The sequence below is a fragment of the Lactuca sativa genome, chromosome 9 (assembly GCF_002870075.4).
Source record: "Lactuca sativa cultivar Salinas chromosome 9, Lsat_Salinas_v11, whole genome shotgun sequence".
NCBI lineage: Eukaryota > Viridiplantae > Streptophyta > Magnoliopsida > Asterales > Asteraceae > Lactuca > Lactuca sativa.
Genome location: NC_056631.2, coordinates 68,980,359 through 69,004,700, shown reverse-complemented (window position 1 = coordinate 69,004,700; position 24,342 = coordinate 68,980,359). Strand labels below are relative to the sequence as shown.

At 35.5% G+C, this 24,342-nt stretch overlaps 2 protein-coding genes across 2 annotated transcripts; both read left to right on the top strand.

The window, feature by feature from the left end:
* The first annotated feature begins 683 nt into the window (after window positions 1-683).
* On the top strand, window positions 684-4,730 carry LOC111901666 (65-kDa microtubule-associated protein 3). The gene is made up of 12 exons (XM_023897551.3): window positions 684-894; window positions 1,359-1,438; window positions 1,562-1,768; window positions 1,880-2,119; window positions 2,205-2,417; window positions 2,531-2,686; window positions 2,765-2,924; window positions 3,019-3,170; window positions 3,410-3,497; window positions 3,591-3,664; window positions 3,754-3,828; window positions 3,928-4,730. The coding sequence occupies exons 2-12, from the start codon at window positions 1,367-1,369 to the stop codon at window positions 4,522-4,524; spliced, it is 2,034 nt and encodes a 677-aa protein (XP_023753319.1). The 5' UTR covers window positions 684-894; window positions 1,359-1,366; the 3' UTR covers window positions 4,525-4,730.
* Window positions 4,731-5,384: 654 nt separating this feature from the next.
* Window positions 5,385-9,020, top strand: LOC111901665 (AT-hook motif nuclear-localized protein 6). Its single transcript, XM_023897550.3, has 5 exons — window positions 5,385-6,165; window positions 7,277-7,344; window positions 7,428-7,559; window positions 7,671-7,832; window positions 8,481-9,020. Exons 1-5 carry the CDS (start codon window positions 5,808-5,810, stop codon window positions 8,703-8,705), a joined length of 945 nt encoding a protein of 314 aa, XP_023753318.1. The 5' UTR covers window positions 5,385-5,807; the 3' UTR covers window positions 8,706-9,020.
* The last annotated feature ends 15,322 nt before the right edge of the window (window positions 9,021-24,342 follow it).

Genomic DNA, 24,342 nt, shown 5'->3' with positions numbered 1-24,342 from the left:
ACTTCTACATAGATAGTGATCTATACCCTTTTAATAATAATAATTTGTTTTAAAATTAATTAACAATAATAATAATAGTTAATATTAACATAAAATTATACACTACGTTATGCTATTTTACAAAATACAAACATTAGTTAGATATTTCAAATAATCATTATGATTCAAAATTTTCAAAAAATAATTAATTAATTAATCATAACAATAGTTAAAATGTAAAAGTAAATCCAAAACTATATTTAATTTTATTAACATTAATATCTCACTGTGCGACTTTAATAAATATTTATTTTATAATATCGTTGAAAATAGTTACGGAGTATTATTTTATACAACATTAAAAAGTAAAGGTAAAAACTATTATTCTATAACTAATACTAATAATATAATAATTTTAATACTATATTTATCAAAAAATATAACCATTGATCATGCAATATTGGAAGATTTAATTAGTTTTTGTTTTAATAAATAAAGATAGTTAAGCAAATGAAAATGACCTGAAGTTAGTTTCTTCTTTTAAAAACATGAAAAAGGAAAAACATCGGCCCATGTTAGCTTACATTAAATTGGGCTACCTTAAGTAAACAATTCGCCTTGGCCCTTATTTTGAAATTCAAATCGTCACATCACTTCTCACCAACATCGTAGGTTTCTTATATATGTTTCTCAACGGTCGAATTCTCAGAAAACGGCTACTCTCTCTCTCTCTCTCTCTCTCTCACTCTTTCTCTTTCTCTTTCTCTCTCTCTCTCTCTCTAGCTTCCTTCTCAAATTTGGGATTTCGATTTCTGTAATTTTCTCATAAGCAATCAGATTGTGTTCTTCGATCTCTCCCTCCTTCTTCGATAGATTTCATCAGTCGATCCAGTTGCAAAGACCACATTTGTTCAGGTTTGAATTTGTTTAGATCTGAATCCGTCTCCCCTTCTTCGTTTGTAATGTTTTTCATTAAATGATGCTTCAAATTGAATAGGAAATATAAACACTTACATGCCATTTTATGTACATTTATATGCATTTTTTGATTTGGATGTTTCTTATACTTATTGTGTGCTTAGAGCTAGATCTCTGATCCTTCTCCATCGCTGACATGATGCCATACCATAAACTTATACATTCCATCCAATTTCAAATTATAGACACAATTCCACTTTTTAGGGTTTTATCAAATCAATTCAATTTCAACTTCCATTGATTTGAATCTAAAAAGAAGATGAGAAAATTCATATCAGTTTTGAACTCGAAACATACCAATTTCACCTCAAATGTCAAAGCTCCTGTGTATATTATACGTATTTCTTGCTGAATTCTTCATAAGTTTGTTTCAAGCCTCTAATTTTTATGATTTGAAATAGTTATCAGAATGCCTACTCCAACAAAAGATCCACTTTTGCAAGTGGAAACAACATGTGGATCGCTTCTATATGAACTTCAGGTACCCATTCACCATTGCAATTTCAAACTCTAAAAAGTAATTCCAATTCTTCTCAACTCAATACTTTCTACTAATCACGTTTACTTCTTTTTAATGTTTTATACAAATCCTTCCGAAAAAAAGATTATTTGGGATGAAGTTGGCGAAAACGACACTGAAAGAGATAAAATGTTGCTAGAACTCGAACGTGAATGTCTTGAAGTATACAGACGAAAAGTTGATTCAGCAAATAAACGTCGAGCTCAATTAAGACAAGCAATCGCTGATTCTGAAGCAGAATTAGCATCGATTTGTTCCTCCATGGGAGAAAGACCTGTTCATATTAGGCAGGTAATTATTAGATATCTAAATCTAATCCCATTTTCTTGAAAAAAATCACTTCTTATTTATAGTTTTCTGCAATTTGTTCAATTTCGAAACATTTACATGTTACATTTTCAGTCTGATCAAACTCCTCGAAGCCTAAAGGAAGAACTAAGAGCCCTTCTTCCAGAACTTGAAGAAATGAAAAAGAGAAAATCCGAAAGAAGAAATCAATTTCTTGAAATCTTGGAACAAATACAAAAAATACAAATGGAGATTTACACAACTTCTTCAAACACAATCTTGGATGAAACTGATCTCTCTTTAAGAAACCTTCAAGAACTTCAAACTAAGCTGCAAACACTTCAAAAGGAGAAGGTAATCTTATTTTATCATCTATAAGATTTTAACAATTTGTCATATAATAAATTATTAACATTTTGTTAATGTTAATAATATCCAGAGTGATCGTTTGAAGCAAGTTCTAGACCACATGAGTTCCTTGAATTCACTCTGTTTGGTGTTAGGAATGGATTTTAATCAAACAATGCAAGAAATTCATCCTACTTTATCTGAAGGGGCAAATATGTCAAAAAGCATAAGTAACGAGACAATTTCAAAGCTAGCAAATTCCATACAAAGACTTCGAGAGATTAAAATAGAAAGAAAGCAAAAAGTAAGTAATGGGGTTGATTTATTATAGTAATGAGACAATTTCAAATTGTATTTATTTATATTCTGATTTCTGACTATATAATAATATGAAAAATAATCGATTAATGATTTTAGATTCAAGATCTTGCAACATCTTTAATAGAGCTATGGACATTAATGGATACTCCTATTGAAGAACAACAAATGTTTCAAAGTGTTACATGTAACATAGCTGCTTCTGAAGAGGAGATAACAGAGCCCAATTTGCTTTCAGTGGATTTCATTAATTATGTAAGTTTTATTTTTTATTTTGTGTTCATTTTTTGAATTAAGTTGTAAAAAGTATAATATGTGTTATATACATTAAAGGTTGATGCTGAGGTGTCAAGGTTAGAGGAGTTGAAGTCTAGTAAAATGAAAGAACTTGTTATGAAGAAAAGAACAGAATTAGAAGATATTTGTAGAAAGACACATTTGATTACAGAATCTGATACTTCATTAGAAATTGCCATCGAAGCTATTGAATCTGGTATGTTAAAAGATGTGGATTTTTTAAAAATTATTTAGTTTTGATATATTATTATTGACTGATGTGTGTGTGTGTGTTTTTTTATTGAATAAAGGAGTTGTGGATGCTAGTAGTGTTCTTGAACAAATTGAGATTTTAATTGGGAAAGTGAAAGAAGAAGCTTTTAGTCGAAAAGAAATTCTTGAAAAAGTTGAGAAATGGATGACTGCTTGTGCAGAGGAATGTTGGCTTGAAGAGTATAACAGGGTATTTTGGTCTTTTTACAACTTACTTGTGTTTGAATAATGAAAATTTTCAATTTAACTAATTCAAGAATTTTGGTCCCTAAAATTTTTCTCATGCTATATTGGTCCTTATTTCAAGGTTATTGTATTGTTTTTGGTTAAAGGGTAATATAGTCAAAACACAAATGGACCTTTTTTTTTTGTAATTTACTATTAATTTAATTAAATGCTTCCATATAAAATACCATTTTTTTTATGCAGGATGATAATAGATATAATGCTGGAAGAGGTGCTCATCTTACACTTAAACGTGCAGAAAAAGCACGTGCATTGGTTAATAAACTTCCAGGTAATTTTTTTTAAAAAAAAGCAAAAATTATAAAAAAAGAAAAATCCCAATTTTTTTTATTTATAAATTATTCATGCATCTTTTCAAAAACAGGAATTGTGGAAGCTTTAGCTATGAAGACGGTAGCATGGGAGAATGAGAGAGGTGTTGAATTTACTTATGATGGGGTAAGATTGTAATTTCCTAATTATATTTTGATTTTATATTGTTTATTTATTTTTAAATTTATTCTTGAAATCTAATTTGTTATATTCAGGTTCGGCTTCTTTCCATGTTGGAGGATTATAAGATCTTAAGACAAGAAAAAGAGGAAGAAAGAAAAAGACAAAGGGTATAATAAATATATATATAAATAAATAATAATTATAATTAATTTATAATACTACTATGTAATTAAAGTGCAAATACGATGTCGTTTTTGGTATTTCAGGATCAGAAGAAACTTCAGGGACAATTAATAGCAGAACAAGAAGCACTTTTTGGATCAAAACCAAGTCCAATGAAGCAACAAAGTGCTACTAAAAAAGGGGCAAGATTGTCATTTGGCAATTCAAATACTACAAGCAACAGAAGATTATCATTAGGTCATGCAACTCCTAAACCGGATATCAATTCCAAAACTACCCCTACTACTTCCCGTCCTACCAAAAAAATCGATGGATTCCGCAAGCCTTTTTCTCCCATTTCTTCCAAAACTACCCCTAATGTCACAACAGAAGCTGAGAAAAAACACGACATGCAACAAAAAACATTTCAAAATAACAATAACAATATGTCGCCATTTACTACCCCTACTAAAACTACGATATTTGGTTTAGAGGATGAAAATACAAATAGAACTCCAAAAACAAATTTAATTCCGATTTTACCCTCCACCCCATATACTACGGGTTCTATTGCGATGCAAACAGCTGTTACACCTGCCCCTGTTTTGATAAAAGAGATTGTTCCTGAAGAGGTTATTGAGTATTCCTTTGAAGAAAGAAGAGCTGGTTTTGTGGTTCCTAAAACACATTTGAAGACATGATATGATGGAATTTTTTTTTTTTTTTTTTGGGTTTTTTAATCTTGTTTTTTTGAAAGTCAAATTGCAATTGGCTTGTAATATGAATTGAATTCGTATGTTGCTCTTTTGGGTATGTTATTATAAAAATTGTTTGTTTCGTTTATAAATAAGTTGTAATTTTTTTTTTCTATCACAATAATATTCAAATTGTTTTTTTTGGTTTTTAATCTTTGTTTTTGTTTAGTGTTTTTCACGCTTTTAGGTTTTGTTATTATAAAAATTGCAAAACGTGAAGTTGAACGGGTTTTTTTTTTCGTCATCCATTGAATTTTTTTTTTATTTGGTAATCAAATCTGTTTTTTTTAAGATACCATATGGATTAATTTTCTATGAAAGTTTCAATTTTAAAGTGACGTAAACAAAAAAAAATAGATTCAAACTTAATTTTTAAGATTCCACAGTTTTTTTTTATGTGTTGAAGAAATAATTATACATAGTTAGGTTGTCATTATTAACTTTATTCAATGTATATTTACTATTTAGGTTTATGGTCAACGTGAAGAGAAGCAGTCAAAGGTAGTAGGAGACAGAAAAAGATCCAATATTCTAATATTAACTTTATATTCTTTAATTCAAATAATAAATATATATTAAATTTTTATTTAAAAACAAAGATTTTGCGAATATAATTATTATTTTAAATACATTTGCTTTTATATTTTATACAGATTAACTGAATTTCCAAGACGGACTTCAAACCATTTCCTTAACCAAAATTAATATTATGAATATTCTAATTTAGATATAAAAATTATCCATCAATTTACCAATATTTTAATTATATTTCCCCTATTTATTTATTTATATTTCTATTTTCCTACTTTAATTTTTCTCTCTTTCTTCTTTTCCTGCAAAACCCTAATTTCATTTCCTTCAAAAAAATTTCCAGCAAGCAAACAAAAACAAAATTTGATTTTGCATTTTCTTTTTCTTTTTCTTTTTTACTGTTGAAATTCGCTTATTCTGCTACAGCAAAACATATGATCAAGCAACTGTTGATTCTTCTTTGAGTTAATTTTCTTAACTGTTGAAATTTTAGTTATAATATTTAGAAATTAACGATTTTAGGGATTTCTTGAGTTTGTAGTAATTTCTTCTTCTTGAATGTTGTATGATCGCTGTTGTTTATCTTGATTCAACTCTGTGATCTTCCTACAAAAAGCTTTCTTTTTTCATTATATCGTTAGGTTTTAAGTAATCACCCAAAAGAAAAACTTTAGTAAAGTATCAGTGAGTTTGTGAAAATGGAAGGTACAGAGGAGAATCATAATTCCGGTTCGGTTGTAGTATTTGGCGGGGAAGGAACTTTGAGTGGATCAACGGTGGCACCACCACCACCACCACCACCACCACCGCCAGCAGCGGAATCGCTGGTGGGTGCTGTGATTGCTGTGAATGCGACGCCTGGCTCAGATGGTTTTAAGAAAAAGAGGGGAAGGCCGAGGAAGTACGGACCGGACGGAAAACCTAAAGTAACTTTGTCTCCGATGCCGATTTCTTCATCGATTCCCCTCTCCGGTGATTTCCCCGGCTGGAAGCAGAAGCAGGAGAAGCCGATAACGTCCATCAAGAGAAAGCAGAAACTTGAGTTTCGCCCACCAGGTATTCGATCTAATGTTCGCTTGAGAATCGAGATTCATTATTTTATTTGATCTCGATTTGATTTTGTTTATACTATATATATAGATTCTAGTACTATAATTTGTGTTTTTGCGTATGTTTTATGTTGAATAAAAGCTAGATCTTTAGATCTTTGATGAATTTAATGTACGACGACTGGGTCCCTTATGCTGGAAGTCTGCTGTCAGATTTGAACACACACACACACAGTAAACAGTAAACAGTCAGCCACACATCACCATCCTCCATTTCTTATGCTTAAAATCATTGAGTTATGACAGATTTTCTCAAAGTCAAATTGTTTACTACTTATAGCTACTCACTATTGGTCAAGAGAATCTTTCTGAAGGAAAATAGAAAACGTCTTTCACTTTTAGCAGTTGAATTATTGAACATCTGAACCCTTATCTTCTCTTTTCATTTCAATACAAATCAACCTTATTTCTTACAAGATTGTGAAAGTCTGAAAGAATTAGAGGATTTGGATAACAAGTTCCAAGAAAGCTGCTTCCTTTTCCAATATATGGTATTTTATTGGAGTTTTCTGTAAGAAAGATTGCATTTTGTGCATCAATTAGATTGTAGGAATATTTGAGAACCCAATTGATGCATATTATGTGGACTTTTTGAGTCTTTAATTGAATTTCTTGATCCCATTTTGTAATAAAAAGATTATGAAATACAGGTGCAATATTGTTGTTTTGATATCATATGCATAAAGTGATGCGAAAATTACAAAGAAACGAAAATAATCAGAGAAAACAATCTTTGTTCTTAATTTCTCGATTATCAAACTGAAAAACTCAAATGACAATGTAACCTTAGCTATAATAGATTAAACCTTAATGACTTTAGGAAACAAAATAACCTAGTTTCCTTTTTATATACTTATTTGTTTCCTTCTATTAAGTTATTATGTTCCCTAATGTCATTAGTGTTTAATCTATTATAAATAGGTTAGGTCTTGTTTTGAGTTTTCAGTTTTATCATTGAGTGGATGAATTTTGAAACTTTATTTCTTGCAAAAAATGTAATCTTGTTCTTATTATAATTTCTTGGATCTTTATTATTTTCAATGATCTTGATGTTATAGGTGCACAATTGGCATCCTCAATTGGAGCCGATTTTACTCCCCATGTGCTTACAGTTAATTCTGGAGAGGTATAAATATAATAATAATAATAAAATATAAAGATTAATAACAAGAAAATAAATATTTATGTTTTTTTTTTAAATGTTGTTAGGATGTTAATATGAAGATCATATCATTTGCTCAACAAGGGACAAAAGCCATATGTGTTCTTGCTGCAAATGGTGCAGTTTCAAATGTCACACTTGGTCAACCAAATGCTTCTGGAGGCACTTTAACATACGAGGTACAAAATTACAAATATACCCCTTTTTTTCGCCTTTTTCTTTCTATCTCATCTTCATGGTATTTGAATTTTGATATTCATTAAGTTTTTTTGACTTTTTGACTTTTTTAGGGTCGATTTGACATTCTTTGTTTATCTGGAGCTTTTACACCGAATGAAAATGGTGGAGCAAAAGGGTGGTCCGGTGGGATGAGTGTTTCTTTGGCGGGCCCGGATGGGCGGGTTTTGGGTGGCGGACTGGCGGGCATGCTGGTTGCTGCTGGCTCTGTTCAGGTTAGAATTTTTATATATTTTTTTATTTTTTTATACCACTAAAATGGAAATTATCTTAAATTCGTTAGTTAAAGGTCTGTTTGGTTGGATGGAATGGAATGGAATGATGAATGAATGGAATGGAATGACCGAATGAATGGAAATTGAAATCATAATTTGATTAAAATCGTGAATTTATAAAAAAAAAATATTTGTGGTGTTAAAATTTTTATAAATAAAAATGAGTTAGATCACAAATTAACAAAACAGAAGGATTCATTAGTGGACTATTCCATTCCATCGGGCCAAACAACCATTGGAATGAACCATTCCATTCCTTCTCTGACTACCCAAATCCTTTTAGTAAAAAGGAGGAAACACTTTTTTAATTGTCAACTAATAAAACATATTTCATTTTCAAAGAACCGAAGATACATTTTGACCTTCAAAAGTCAAAGTCCAACTTATGATTTTGTTCCAAATTCAATAAAAGATGCATACTTTTGCTTCAATTCCAATACCCACTTCCATCTTTACCAATAATTTATATAATTCCCATCATGGTCATCAATCTTTTTCCAAAATTCCAAAGATTAACATCAATCTTGATGGAATTGGAATGATATGTAATTATATTTTCTATTTCTATTTATAATTTTATATTTTTAGGTCATACTTGGAAGCTTTCTTACCGATCTTCAACAAGAACAACAAAAATCCAAAAAATCAAGATTTGAACCTTTTGCTACTACGCCTTTCTTCAAAGAAACATATGGAGATCATGAACCTAACATAAGTTTTACACTCACAAATCCAAGAAGTTTAGACACCGAAAGAAATGGATCTTTGCATGTTTCTGAATCCAACACATCACAATTTGAGGTTTCTTGTTAATTAATCTCTCAAGTATGCAAGATTTGATGTATCGTGTTCTTTGTTAGCAGACTCTGAGGTTGTTTTACTTAGGAAAAATTGTTAGACACTATTATTTATTTCTAAAATTGGGGTTTAAGTTTTATGTTAATGTTGGTTGTCTTTTAAGTTTTAACCATAGGTGTTAAAAGGGTAGGATTTATGTCAACTCCAGTGTATGATAATGGAGGATGAAAATTGGTGGGGTTTTTTTTATTGTTGTTTTTTAAGTGTTATGTATCCTATGGATTTGAGTTTCTTGAAATGTTATACAAATGGTGTTTTTGTTTTATTCAATTCAATCTGAAATTTTAGGGTTAGGGTTTAAAGTATATGGTGGTGTTATTATTGTATATTTTATCTTATGGAATCTTCACTTGTTTTCATAAGGTGAAAGGGTTGGTTGTAAATAGACAAAATTGAATACAACCAAAACTTGGATTTCTCTCCTTAAACATTGAGAAGTGTGTAAGATGTTTAATTAATGTGTAAAAAGGTTTTATTCAAGTATTATATGAAAGATCAAATTGCAAGAATGGTCCCTATAGTTGTCAAATTTTTGTGTTTCAATCTAAAAATGTTTAAACTTGCATCGGTGATCCAAAATCGGATATCTTTTGTTGTTTTGGTCCTTGTCACACTGGACTGTAAATCAATCGAACGAACATGAACAATGGCTTGTTTATGTTCATTTTCGTTAATCAAACAAACAAATGAAATTTTCTTGTTCGTGTTCATTCTTTCAACAAATTATGTCGTTCTTATTTGTTCATTTATGTATGTTAAGATAAACGAACATAAGAGATAATAAAAGAACAAACATAAAAAAACATAAATGAATATAAACATTCAAATCAATAGTTGTAAAACATGATGTCGGTACTTCTAATATATTGATCATACTAACATTTATCAAATCTCTGAGTTGCAAAACTTAAACCACTTTTAAAAACTTCATATCAATAATTGTTAAACATAACGTCACAAACATAAAAAGCATAAATGAATATAAAAATTCAAATCAACAATCGTAAAACATGACATCAACACTTATAATATGTTATTTTATATTAGCTTGTTCTAACCCACATGCATCTAACTTACCATAACTCTCTCACCCTAGTCGGTATACCCCCATTGCACCATGTGGGGAGGTGGGGGAACATCACGAGTGCAGTGACGTCCATGGCGAGACACAAAATTACCACAACTTATAAATTTGGAAACGAAAGATGTATCCAATATCTTGAATTATAAACTTATGTCCACTCAATGTTATCAACAATTGTAATCACTACGAACAACAACATACCTTAATCGTCATTCTTGTCATGGTTTTTTAAACTTTGATACTTCAAAGAGTTACCAAAATCGATTGCAACACCTCATTAGGGGATCGAGTTTGAGGCTTAAATCACATCAGCTAAAGCATTTACAACAATTTTCAGATTTGTTCAAATTAGAGAACATGAATCAACACAAACAGAATCAACATTCTTTGAAGCTAATATATAAGATAGCATAAAGGGTCGGTAACACCACCCCATACACAAACTTTTTTAGCAAACATTGGTCATCAACATGTTTATGCAACTCAAAATTTTCTCTTCTCCTTACCATCAACACCTCTCTCTCTCTCTCTCTCTCTCTCTCTCTCTCTCTCTCCATACTATCAACATCACTGCATCATGGAGGTATCAAGATGTCATTGCTCAAGTTTATCTAGGTGGAGCATAGATGGAGTGGTGTCGATGACATCCACTTCGTTTAGCCTTAGTAAGAGTACTAGGTAAGGGTTAAATAGTCGTCTCATAATTACAAATTAATAGAATTTATACGGTAGAGATCTTGTCCTATGATGACAACTTCTTTGGATATCTATTTCAACAACCATTGAAGACCATATGTATGTCACTTATCTTTATATCATGATATTTATTAGGGAAATTGAATAAACTAACCAATATAAATGTCTATATTGAAAAAATAACCATTTTTTATTTTTGGCAAATAACCAACTTCTTCGGAACATGACACTTCGGAAGAGAGTCCGAAATCCATAGTAGCCATTTCGAAATGGCATTTCGGAGTGTCAATTCAATGGTCTTTTATATAATTTTTTTATGTGTTTGGTATGATGGTCATTTGTAACTTTATGATTATAAGTTGGGAAATTGAGTAAACTAACCAAATATTTATGGCAATTCGAAGGAAATAACCAATTAATGCTATCCACATGAAACATAAAAATACTAGAAATATAAATATTCACAAACATTTACATATGTTCAGATAATGATAAAACATACAGGTGGACCCTTACTTGTTACATGTATCCCATGTTATTCATGTAAATCGCCTTTCTTGGTGCTTCCCTCAACGCTCACTGATTACGCTCACTGATTGATCAATAATCAACCTATTTAATAACCAACATAAAAAACCTCTACAATCCCACTTATCATCAGGCTATTGTAGTACATATGTACATTCACAAGAATGAGTGTGAAACTATCCATGGAGATTACACCGGTGGGTTTGGTATCCCAGTAATTTATGGGCATTAGCATTTCGTGGAAATGGGTCACATTGCTTTAAACCAAGATGTAGATTCTAAAAAAATAGTTTCCCGACCAGTAACTATTGTATATAGTGAGCGTGAACTTCCAAAAATCCTTAGGTAATATGTCATATCCCCGGCGGAAGCGTCAGGTTGTGCAACTTATTCATTGATCACATTTATTGAACATACATTAAACAATACAAATATAACATCATAAAATACTAGCTTCTATTAATATGGAACTAGAAGTTACATTATCTAATTTATTACATGATAATCCAAAATACGATATGTGACCTAACAGTCAGGCATAAACATAATGAAGTACATAACTGTGATTGCTAAATAGTTCTCTAAGTATTCTTGAAGGTGACACTTTGGCTTCTTATGTTCCTGAGAATACATGCATTTTGAAGATATGTCAACATAAACCTATTAAAAATTCGTGTTAACGAGATTTTGAGAATGGAATCAAATATTAGGTTATGGTCTGATTCCAAAAATGTGCTTAAAACACTTAATGAAATGCATAGCTATCCTTACGAATCGATTTAAGGCTCGTTTACGGACAAATCAGTTATAATACTGGTTTGTTTTCTTAAAATGATCGTAACTCTTGCGCACAATCTTCGTGTTCGATGTTCTTTATATCCATGTAATCGTGTTCTCATGCTCTGTTTAGTGTATTATTTGTACATAAAACTACTTAATACATAAATCGTGTTTTAATGTATTAAACCATTACTTATGTATAGTGAATAGTGTTTGTTTGTTAACGATCTATACCCAATGAAGACTTGAGTGGTATTATGTATGCATTTTTAAATATAAAACTTTATTTGCAATAAATTTGTGTAATATAATACATTAGATCTATTTTAATAGGTGTTCATGGTAACATAGACCGGTGAACGATGACCTAGTTTTACTGTTTGTTACATAATGTAATTGAAAAGCAAGTACATTATATCACATTCATACCAAGATGGGTAATGGGATTGTTCAGATTAACCAAAAGGCAAGATGAGAGATACTTTGTTACATTACTGATGGATTTAGTAGATTGAAAGATCTTTATGCCCAAAAGTCATTTTAAAATGATATTTGTTAATAACATATCATCCTACAGGGTCACACCTTATAGCAAGTTACTACTAATTCATTATTTATTAAAGTAATTTGATTATTACTAAATATAATCAACACTTGTATTTAATTGGAAAATCGTTATTTTATGAAAATAATATTTTACCAACATATTATGAATTATTGCTTCTAGGAAATAATAACAAAAGAGAACAAAAACTAGTTATATTTATAAGGGACGTGTAACGACCCGTCTCCGGTAAGATGATTCCATGGTATTTACTTTGAAGTTTGCAAGAGGGACTCGGCGAGTTCATAGCCTGACTCGCCGAGTAGGGACGGGATTTCGAGCACGTGTTAGCTGGCGACTCGGCGAGTCCATATTCTGGACTCGGCGAGTCTGTCTGTCTGTGAGAAACCCTAAATCCACGGGTTGCCCACTATTTAAGCCACCTTATAGCCCCCAATCTCGCCTCCTTCACCCTCAGAGAGCTGTGAGAAAACCCTAATTCGTTCTTGAGTGATTTATGTGATCTTGTGTGCATTTGTGAAGGCTTGAAGAAGGAGAAGAAGAAAGGAGCAAGGAGAAGAGTTGTAGAGCAAAGATTCAGGGGAAAACCAGAGTTCTTTGAGGTATTCTTCGGATTTCCTTCCCTTTTATGCTTTAAAACCCCATTAGAACTCTTCTAGATCTAGTTGATGCTTTTCTCAAGCCTTATGTTGTTATGGAAGCCCTTTTATGACGAGATATCCTTAGATCTGTCCATTTAGGAGTTGTAGAGCCCAGATCTATTGCCTTTATGGAGCTATTTTGCATAATAACCCTAGATCTACCCTTTTAAGTGCCTTTTTAGCCTTTATCCCCTTTTTCATGTGTTTGTACACGTAAAGTTGGAAACTTTACGTGGTAAATCAGCTTATTGGACTCAGATCTATCATTTGTATGTAATGGATTCAAGCAGAATCGAGGGTAGAATAGTTGCATGGTTGTGACTCGGCGAGTCGGAAGAACGACTCAGCGAGTCGAGTCGCGAGTCCCCGATTTCTTCCTTTTGAGCGGTGTTGAGTGGGACCAGTGAGTAGTGGAGTGGACTCAGCGAGTTCGAGGGTAGACTCAGTAATGGAGGGACTCGGCGAGTTGTTCTTATAACTCGGCGAGTCCAAGGCAATCTCCTTAAGCTCAAGAACAACTCGTCGAGTTGTTCATATGACTCGGCGAGTCGGATGAAGATTGTCTGAGTTCTTGGATCGAGAGGGTACTCGTCGATTCGATGTCATACTCGACGAGTAGCCACGAGTAGGATTGAGAAGTGAGATTAGAGACTCGGCGAGTTGGCGGCCCAACTCGGCGAGTCAGGTCAACTGTGGGTTGACTTTGACCAAGAGTTGACTTTGACCAAGGGTAAAAGAGTCATTTTACCCAGTACAGTGTTCAGTATTTAATTGAGTGTGTTTATGGACTTGTAGTCGGGGAGATACCGGAGCAGCAGCAGTTAGCCCTCAGAGCCATTCACTCAGCAGCCAGTTCACGAGGTGAGTTTCCTTCCAGTAGGAACGGGTCTAAGGCCACAATGCCGGCCCGTTTAGCTAGCAGTAGTTTTCGGATTTTGATCTGATACAGTAGTTAGTATGTTTGATGCCTTCGTGGCTCAGACAGGATTTATGTGTTATGTGTTCCGGGCTACGGCCCGATGTAGTATGCAGTATATGTGAGTTTATGCCAGTTAATATGTTATGATATGCTGTGTTCAGTTAGCTTCGGATTTCGGTCCGATGGAGGGGCAAGGCCCCAGTCAGTTAGCTTCGGACTTCGGTCCGATGGAGGGGACAAGGTCCCAGACAGTTAGCTTCGGACTTCGGTCCGATGGAGGGGACAAGGTCCCAGTCAGTCAGCTTCGAACTTCGGTCCGATGGAGGGGGGCAAGGCCCCAGTCAGTTAGCTTCGGACTTCGGTCCGATGTAGGGGACAAGGTCCCCGTCAGTCAGCTTCGAACTTCGGTTCGATGGAGGGGGCAAGGCCCCAGTATGTGCTTGATATGTTATTGTATGGTATATGGTAGTTTGGGGGAGCTCACTAAGCTTCGTGCTTACAGTTTCAGTTTTGGTTTCAGGTACTTCCGCAAGCAAAGGGAAGAGCTCGAGATGATGGCATCGCACACACCACAGCTTCAGCTTTTATCCTGGGAGTTGATTCAGTTTTTGATTTAGATATGATACAGTTTTTCCCTCACAGTGTTTTTATTATGTTTGAGATACATCACGTATGGTTTTATGATATGACACTCAAATTATGGTTTTTGGTTATGTTGAAAAATGAAATTTTTGGGGCGTATTTTTGGGTCGTTTCAGGATGAATACAAATGTTACGTACATACTTTTTGGGCACTTACAATATGCATTTAGTTGCAATGTAACTACTAGTTACGACATTATGTAAACAATACACAAACTTGACTTCCAAGAAGTCAAAGTCGTGGATTCCCTTCATCGGAAGAGGAAGTGTGTTGTCTTTCCTTATCTTCCTACCATGCTTGAAAGATGGTTCCATACTTTCATTAAATGACTTGTTTAATTTGGTACATTTGTGCTAATATATAAAGAAGGTCTTGGAGCAAAAACTAGCTAGTTTATCTCATGCATTTCTCTTCTCTTTTTCCTCTCAAAATTGTAGCCTTCTAAGGCTCTTTCCCTCTTCTCTCTTGCATTTTGTACTATAGAGTTTGAGTGTGTAACGCCCGCGTTTCCAGGCTAGGCATTATCATTGATGTAATAGTCTAGGTTAACCTTTGTAACCCGTTTTGAAATAATAGGAGTGTATTATTTGAGTATTATGTGTTTTGTGCTTAATTGTGTGTCTTAATTTAATTAAGAATAAAAATAAGTGTCAAAATGAAATGTTAGATAAAGCCGATATCTATGGATAATGTTGTAGTAGTTGAAACGAGGTTTCCGTGCATATAAAGAACGCCAAAATCCGAGTTATAACGAAGAAGTTATGACCTGTCGAAGTTTCGCGATAGAACCGGCACGACCCAGCACGACGTAAATAGTGAATTTAAGGTAGATAGATATCTATCCTTAGTGATCTAAATGAGAATTTAAGATCTCATCGATAGTAGTGCAACGACGGAAAGACGGACGGAATCGGAGTTCAGATGAAGGAGTTATGAATTTCGAACGGAGTTTTCCTGTCCCGGCCTACTAAAGATAATATATAAGTAATGTACTTATAATATATTAAAAATAAAGTCAAAATTAGCCAATGGAGTCTAAACGAGAGTTGTAGAGCATAATCTCACCTTTGCGGCGATATAAAGAACGTCGAAAACGGAATTCGTATGCGAAAGTTATGAATTTCTGAAGTTCGGGGCGCGAAACCCCAAAACTGTCAGAGCCCATGACGTGGCAAGTGTCCTGTCACCTCCGGAAGGCCCCCAGATGCAACTTGGGATGACGCATGCAGTGACGACCAAGCCCACGACGTGGAAAAAGGTTGTCACGACGTGGCAAGGGTCAAATTTGCCCTATAAATAGATTTGAAGGGCCAGCCGTTTAGGGTTGCTATTTTCTCTCTTCTCTCTCCCGTTTTGCATCGATTTGCGTGCCAGCAGTACCCCGAATCCCCGGTAATATTCCCGAGTCCCGAAGCAAGTCCCGAGATCCCGAAGATCCCGAGAAGTGCGGTTCCCGAGCCGAAGCTCTGCCCGCGAGAAGTTCGATTTTTGTAGAGATCTTCCAGATCTGCTGAGGATTACTACTTCTGCAAGCCATAGTGCTGTCTGATCATCTTCTGATCAAGTGAGTGTGTAGTTACTTTTTTCCAAATACAATAATATGAAGTATTTTATATAAAATACGTGCTATGTGTATATATTTGGTTGTGTTATGTGTGAATGTGTATTCACTCTCTTTTATCTTATAGATCTGATTATTTCTCTATGAGATATGTGTTATGTGTGTGCGTGCCTCATCTGTTATGTGATATATGTGCTGATTAAAGCATGATATACAGGTTTTTAAACTATGTATACAAATGTATATTTTTATCTACTAATATGTTGGGTAGAACATGGGTAGATAGTTGGTGTGTAATAAACAGATGAGAGGCCTCGTTGTTGTTTGATTTAGTCATCTAGCGGAGTTTAGATGACGACCACATACTTTTCTAGATAGTCTTGTGGAAACATTAGCAGGTTCGCCACCTGTAGGTGTTAATGAACTTGGGTGTTCATTCGCTGTACTCCATCCCCCTCATGGTTGCCTTATTTGACTTATATTGCTAAGGTACCCCCGAAGCATGTGTTGTCGCCCCGATGAAATATTCTTAGACTAGGTCCCTTATGTTAGTTGTTTTAGGGACATTAAAGTGAGAATAACGGGAATGGGTAATTGGGTTGTTGTTGGTTGGTGAAAATTAAATATGATATTTATTGTGGGTTGAAAACCCTATATGCTCACCAGGCTCCCAAGCCTGACCCACTCAGTTTTAAATTGTATTACAGGAAGTGGCGGAAGGGCATGAGATGGAGGAACCATCAAGTTGTTTTGTTTACAAGTCTGCATATGTTTATATTTGTTATATGACTTGTAATGTATTCGTTTATGCTTATTGGTCTGTATCGGAACATGACACCCCGAGTTTTGATTATAATGAAAATACATTTCTTTTATGAAATGCTTCGGTAAACATTGTTTTATCATGTTTTGTTTTTGGGAACAAATTCCGCAACTCTTTCAAATCAAAAGGATTTACTCTGAAAATGTTTAAAAGCATAAATGAAAATCGGTGTTTTCTGGCCGAGATTTTGGGGATGTCACAGTTGGTATCAGAGCATTAGTTTAAGCGAACTAGGAATTTGTAGGATTTCTAGACTTGAACTTAGAATGCTAAGTGAAGTTTTGAGATGTGTGTCTGTTATATTTTAGACACGAGCACTAGTATATTTTAGGAAAGTTGCCTAAAATGCTTTATGTGCTAAATGTTATATGTTGCCATATATGATATTATTTGTTCCGATCTATGGTCTGTTGCCGACCGGATCTAGAAACCTTATGTGTGTAGGATTCTAAGCGTGCGTCTACGATATTAGAACTAGCATGTAAACGTTTCGGAGTGATAAGGATGATTTGATTATCTATCGTGATTGAGGATCTAATTTCACCTTATTTGGTGTGTAGATCAAAATGGTGAGAACAAGAAGTGGAGTTGGAAATGCTGACGAAAACAGGAATCAACCACCAGTAATTGAGCAAGTACCTATCGTAGCAGCAGCACCTGAGCCAATAACCATGGCTGGTGTGCAATTGATGATTCAAATGATGTTGGATCGTCAGATGGATGAAACAAGACGGTTGCTTCAGCAGAATCGTGAAGAACTGTCAATTCGTGTGGAAGAGCCTAAATTAAATGAAGGGCACTCGGAAGGTGGAAACTTCAGTGGGTCTGTTGGTCCAGCCAACCCACCGATAGTTAGGCACGACAACCATGATAGAAGGAATGATGGAATAGGATGCAAGTACAAGGACTTTTTGACTTGCAAACCATCGACCTTTAATGGAAAGGAGGATCCGATTGGGGTTATGGATTGGATCTCCGAAATGGAGCTAGCCTTCATGACTTGTGGCTGCAGAGGTAAGTTGCAGACTATCTATGCAGTGCGACAATTCCAAGGTGGAGCCGTTCGTTGGTGGAACACGCTAGGGGAGACTTTGAGCCCTAATGAGCCACTGCAATTGTCATGGGCAGAGTTCTTGGTGCAGTTCAAGCGCAAGTTCTGCTCGGCTCAAAATCTGTTAGAACTAGAGAACAAGTTTTTGACATTGACGAAAGGCAGCATGTCAGTTGATGAATACACCAATAACTTCACCGATAAGATGGAGTTTGCTTTGCGCATCGTTCCAGATGAGCTGACAAAGGTGGATCGGTATGCGAAGGGACTCCCATGGGAGTACAAGGTTCCAGTACGTCAGACACTTACTCTAGAGGCAGCTATCTGGGCTACCAAGTCTGTTGAGAACATGATCAAGGGGAGAACCACCGACAAGGTTGAGGTTGGTGAGAAAAGAAAGTTTGAGGGAACATCTGGTTCCGGTATGAAGGGCAAATTTTCGAAATCTGATTCGAAAAACTTTGGAGGAAAAGGAGGCGAAGCGAAGTGGTGTGATAAGTGTAAGAAAAAGCACTTTGGGAAGTGTAGCGAGGATGTGACCTGCTACAAGTGTGGGAAGGTTGGACATTTTGCCAATGAATGTCCGAACAACAAAAGGATGTGTTTTGGTTGTAATGAAGAGGGGCATATTTTGAAAGACTGTCCGAAGAAGAAGGAGGCAGCTAGGCCCAACATTCCACCAAAGTCGAAGGCGAGAGCCTTCCAGATGACACTTGAGGCTGCTAAAGATGAAGTTGATGTCGCTTCAGGTACCTTTCTCGTAAATGAATTACCTGCTCAAATTTTGTTTGATTCTGGAGCCAACTACTCCTTTATTTCGCATGAGTTTGGTAGAAAGCTAGCTTTGCCTATTGATAGACTAGATGATGCTTTATTAGTCGAAGTAGCTAGTGGCAAGTTTGTACCTGTTAGCCATCGTATGAAAGACATCTTAATTGATCTTAATGGGAATAAGTTCCATGAGGAATTATTGCCTATCGAGCTTAATGGTTTCGACATCGTGTTGGGAATGGATTGGCTTAGCGCCAATGATGCTGAAATTTTATGCAAGAAGAAGATAGTTAAAGTAAACCCGCCTGGTAAAGATTCGTTTATGGTGTATGGGGACAAACGGTGAGTGAATTCTGGAATCATTTCCCTAATGAAAGCCAGAAGGTGTTTGACCAAGGGATGTACATCATATTTAGCATTCGTGATTGATGCTAAGAAAGAAAAGAAGGTGATGCGGAGTATTCCAGTGGTGTGTGATTATCCGGAAGTATTTCCCGAAGATCTTCCTGGATTACCACCTGATAGACAAGTGGAGTTCAGAATAGACTTGTTACCAGGAACCACGCCAATAGCAAAAGCACCTTATCGATTAGCACCGACGGAGATGAAGGAGTTGATGATGCAACTTCAGGAGTTATTGGACAAAGGTTTCATTAGACCTAGTTCATCGCCCTGGGGAGCTCCGATGCTATTTGTGAAGAAGAAAGATGGAAGTATGAGAATGTGCATCGATTACAGAGAGCTGAACAAGGCAACAATAAAGAATAGATATCCGTTGCCGGGGATTGATGACCTATTTGATCAATTGCAAGGTTCGAGCTATTTCTCGAAGATCGATCTAAGGTCAGGATATCATCAGCTGAAAGTAAGAGAGCAAGATATCGAGAAGACTGCATTCAGAACTAGATATGGACACTACGAGTTCTTGGTTATGTCGTTTGGACTAACCAATGCTCCGGCAGCGTTCATGGATTTGATGAATAGGGTTTGTAACCCGTTCCTTGATAAATCTGTGATAGTGTTCATAGATGACATTCTGATTTACTCGAAAAGCCAGGAGGAGCATGGCAGACACTTGCGAGAAGTGTTAGAAGTTTTGAAGCAGGAGAAGTTGTATGTGAAGTTCTCCAAATGTGATTTTTGGATTCGTGAAGTCCAATTCTTGGGTCACGTGGTCAACCAAGAAGGGATAATGGTTGATCCAGCGAAGATCGAAGCTGTGATGAAGTGGGAACAACCGAAAAGTCCCACGGAGATTCGAAGCTTTTTGGGATTAGCTGGATATTACCGCAAGTTTATCCAAGGCTTTTCTTCGATTGCTACTCCATTAACAGCTTTGACCCACAAAGGAGCTACTTATGCTTGTAGTGATAAGCATAAAGAAGCATTCGAGAAGTTAAAGAAGAAGCTATGCGAGGCACCGATACTTTCTCTACCCGATGGAGTTGAAGACTTCGTTGTTTATAGCGATGCGTCTGGTGTTGGATTGGGTTGTGTTTTGACCCAAGGAGAAAAGGTGATAGCATATGCGTCTCGACAACTGAAAGAGCATGAAAAGAATTACCCGACTCATGATTTGGAGTTGGCAGCGGTAGTTTTCGCTCTGAAAATATGGAGGCATTACCTCTATGGCACGAAATGCAAACTTTTTACTGATCATAAGAGTCTCCAATATCTCTTTAATCAGAAAGAATTGAATATGAGGCAACGATGCTGGCTAGAATTACTTAAAGACTACGACTGCGAGATACTTTACCACCCCGGTAAAGCTAATGTTGTTGCTGATGCTCTCAGTCGGAAGGTCAATCTTGAAAGGAAAAGGCCAAGAGCGTTGAGAATTGAAGTTGTCTCGACCATTGTGGAAAGTATAAAGAAAGCTCAAGAGGAAGCTTCTGAGAAAAATGACCGAAAGGAGGAACGTTTGGGTAAAACGTTGGTGTTTGGTACTAACGGTCATGGACTGAAGATATTCCAAGATCGTATTTGGGTACCTAAGTCAGGAGGAATTAGGGATCTTCTGATGGAAGAAGCTCACAAAACCATGTACTCAATTCATCCGGGTAGCACTAAAATGTATAGGGACCTGAAACCCTACTACTGGTGGCCGACAATGAAGCTTGATGTTGCAAAGTATGTGGCCGAGTGTGTGACTTGTGCGAGAGTCAAGACACAACATCAGAAACCTTACGGGAGTTTAGAACCATTGCCTGTGCCTATGGGTAAGTGGGAAGACATTACTATGGATTTTGTCACTAAACTGCCCAGAACAAAGAATGGTCACGACATGATTTGGGTGGTCGTTGATCGATTCATTAAGAGTGTGCATTTCATAGCGGCCAGGGAGAAATGGTCTATGGAAAAGCTTGCGAATTCTTCTGTAAAGGAAATTGTGAGGCTTCACGGTGTTCCGTTAACAATTGTATCGGATCGTGATAGCCGTTTCACCTCAAGGTTTTGGAAATGTCTACAAGAGGAAATGGGTACCAAGTTATGTTTAAGCACAGCTTACCATCCGCAGACTGATGGTCAGAGTGAAAGAACAATACAAACACTTGAAGATATGCTGAGAGCATGTACCTTGGAATTCCTAGGTAATTGGGATGAACATTTACCATTAGTAGAGTTTTCCTACAATAATAGTTTCCACTCGAGCATTAAGATGGCACCTTATCAAGCTTTGTATGGACAGAAGTGTCGTACGCCGTCTTGTTGGCTTGAGGCTGGGGAAAAGCAGTTTATGGGTCCCGAGATGGTTCATCAAACTGCTGAAAAGTTGAAAATAATTAGGGAAAGAATGTTAGCAGCTCAGGATCGTCAAAAGAGCTATGCTGACAAGAAGCGATGACCGATGACTTTTGAAATTGGAGATTCGGTTTTGCTTAAAGTCTCGCTGTGGAAGGGACTTATAAGATTTGGTAAAAGGGGAAATTTGAGTCCAAGGTTTATTGGACCGTTTAAAGTTCTTCAGAGGATTGGGAACCAAGCTTACAAGCTCGAATTTCCCGAAGAACTGAATGGAATTCACAACACTTTTCATGTGTATTATTTGAGGAAGTTCACGGGAGAAGTTCCCGATATAATTCCAATTTCTGAATTGAGAATTGATGAAAACAAGAGGTTAATTGAAGAACCAGAGGCAATTGTTGGCCGAAAGACTAAGAAGCTTCGACGCAAGAAGGTCGAATTAGTGTTTGTCCGTTGGAAACATACGAATGGGTCAAATCCCACTTGGAAAACGGAGAGTGATATGTTGAGTCGCTATCCGCATTTGTTTGTTGATGTGTGATTCCGGGGACGGAATCATCCTAAGGGGGAGAGAACTGTAACGCCCGCGTTTCCAGGCTAGGCATTATCATTGATGTAATAGTCTAGGTTAACCTTTGTAACCCGTTTTGAAATAATAGGAGTGTATTATTTGAGTATTATGTGTTTTGTGCTTAATTGTGTGTCTTAATTTAATTAAGAATAAAAATAAGTGTCAAAATGAAATGTTAGATAAAGCCGATATCTATGGATAATGTTGTAGTAGTTGAAACGAGGTTTTCGTGCATATAAAGAACGCCAAAATCCGAGTTATAACGAAGAAGTTATGACCTGTCGAAGTTTCGCGATAGAACCGGCATGACCCAACGCGACGTAAATAGTGAATTTAAGGTAGATAGATATCTATCCTTAGTGATCTAAATGAGAATTGAAGATCTCATCGATAGTAGTGCAACGACGGAAAGATGGACGGAATCGGAGTTCAGATGAAGGAGTTATGAATTTCGAACGGAGTTTTCCTGTCCCGGCCTACTAAAGATAATATATAAGTAATGTACTTATTGTGACATCCCCAAAATCACGGCCAGAAAAGACCGGTTTGTTTATGCTTTATAAAAATCAGAGTACTTCATTTTATAAAAATGTTGCGGAATTTGTTCCCAGAAAAACATGGTAAATACGTTATTAAAACATTTTCGAAGAAACGTATTTATTTCATTTTAAAACGTTTGGGATGTCATCGTTAATACAGAAACATAAGCATAAACAGAACTTACAATTATTTACACTAGTGATCTACATCTCTTTAAATCTCTCTGTGTAATGTGACTTCATATCAACACCTGTGATATAAATAAACTGAGTGGGTCAGGTTGGGAAACCTGGTGAGTACATAGGGTTTTCAACCCACAATAATATAATTATTATTTTTAAACATCAAACAATCAACCCAATTACCCATTCCCGTTATCCTCACATTACGTCCCTAAAACATCTAACACAAGGGACCTAGTTAAAGGACTGTCATTGGGATGGAGTATACCTGGTGAGCACACAGTTCACACAGTTCGAATAAACACACAGTTTGGTTAAACACACAGTTCGAATAAACACCTACAGGTTGCGAGCCTGCTAGTGTTCCACTGGACTGTCTAGAATAGTCCGTGGTCGTCATCTATACTCCGCTAGATGACTAGATCATCAAGAACAGCTATAACGAGGCCTCTCATTATTTTATTTTGTCACACAGCAACTATTATATCTACCCGTGTTTTACCCCGCACATTATGTAGATATAAAATACTTATACAGTTTGAATCACTGAAAACATGTATAAAATGTTCTTCCAATATAGATAGCAAGTATACAGATAATATACACACACAGCACGTAAAATACTTCATATCTATGTGTAAGCTGAAAGTAACTATGCACTCACTTGTTAAAGTGATGATTCCAAAATCGGGTAGCGCTTGCTTCTAACGATTCTATTTTCCTTCGACGAAACCTAGCATTATTATCGCTAAATTTTAGTCTAATATTTACCGTGACCAACTATTAGTCTTAGTATTATTATTATTGTTATATAAGCGTTAAACAATATTTTCCAACCACTATGTACAGACAGGGGCCAGACATAAAACACCAGAGGGCATGACCATTTTGGCTTATAGCACTTCTGAAATCCAACAACCCTATGCGGCCCTTTAAACCAGATTCCTCGTACCGCGAGTAGTTAAAAAAATTATAACGACACTTATATAAGTTATAATAATAGCTCAAATATTTATTATAAGTTCATAATAACAATACTAATTTTAAATATAAGCTATATTAAAATAAGGTAAGCATAACTTACTTACAAGGGGGTTTTAGCTAAGAGTCAGGCTCTGCAGGGGCAGAACTTCGTCGCTGAATCTTTCTAAGAAAGATTCGTGCAGCGCTTCAGGGCTCACCTTACTATACTAAACTACAGAAAGAGAAGTCGAATCACGAGGGACCGAAATGCTCGGGGGATAAGGAGAGAAAGACTCTTGAATCAAGAGAATGGTGCAAGAAATATGAGAGCCCAAGGCTCTTATTTATACTAATTGAATTTTCAAAAACTACCCTCCATAATTACTTAATGACCTTTTAGTTATATAAACAACTAAATACCCCTCTATAATACTATTTTAAATGGATTTAATGATATTTGTACTAAACTAATGTCGAAAGAACTCAACATTAGTCTTATAATGACCGCATCGTCGATACCTTTCTAATG

Coding starts and splice junctions, on each gene's coding strand:
- LOC111901665 (XM_023897550.3), top strand. CDS start 5,808: ATGGAAGGTACAGAGGAGAATCATAATTCCGGTTCGGTTGTAGTATTT. Junction 6,166..7,276: donor ACTTGAGTTTCGCCCACCAG/GTATTCGATCTA, acceptor TTGATGTTATAG/GTGCACAATTGGCATCCTCA. Junction 7,345..7,427: donor TTACAGTTAATTCTGGAGAG/GTATAAATATAA, acceptor AAATGTTGTTAG/GATGTTAATATGAAGATCAT.
- LOC111901666 (XM_023897551.3), top strand. CDS start 1,367: ATGCCTACTCCAACAAAAGATCCACTTTTGCAAGTGGAAACAACATGT. Junction 2,687..2,764: donor CAGTGGATTTCATTAATTAT/GTAAGTTTTATT, acceptor TATACATTAAAG/GTTGATGCTGAGGTGTCAAG. Junction 3,665..3,753: donor TTGAATTTACTTATGATGGG/GTAAGATTGTAA, acceptor TGTTATATTCAG/GTTCGGCTTCTTTCCATGTT.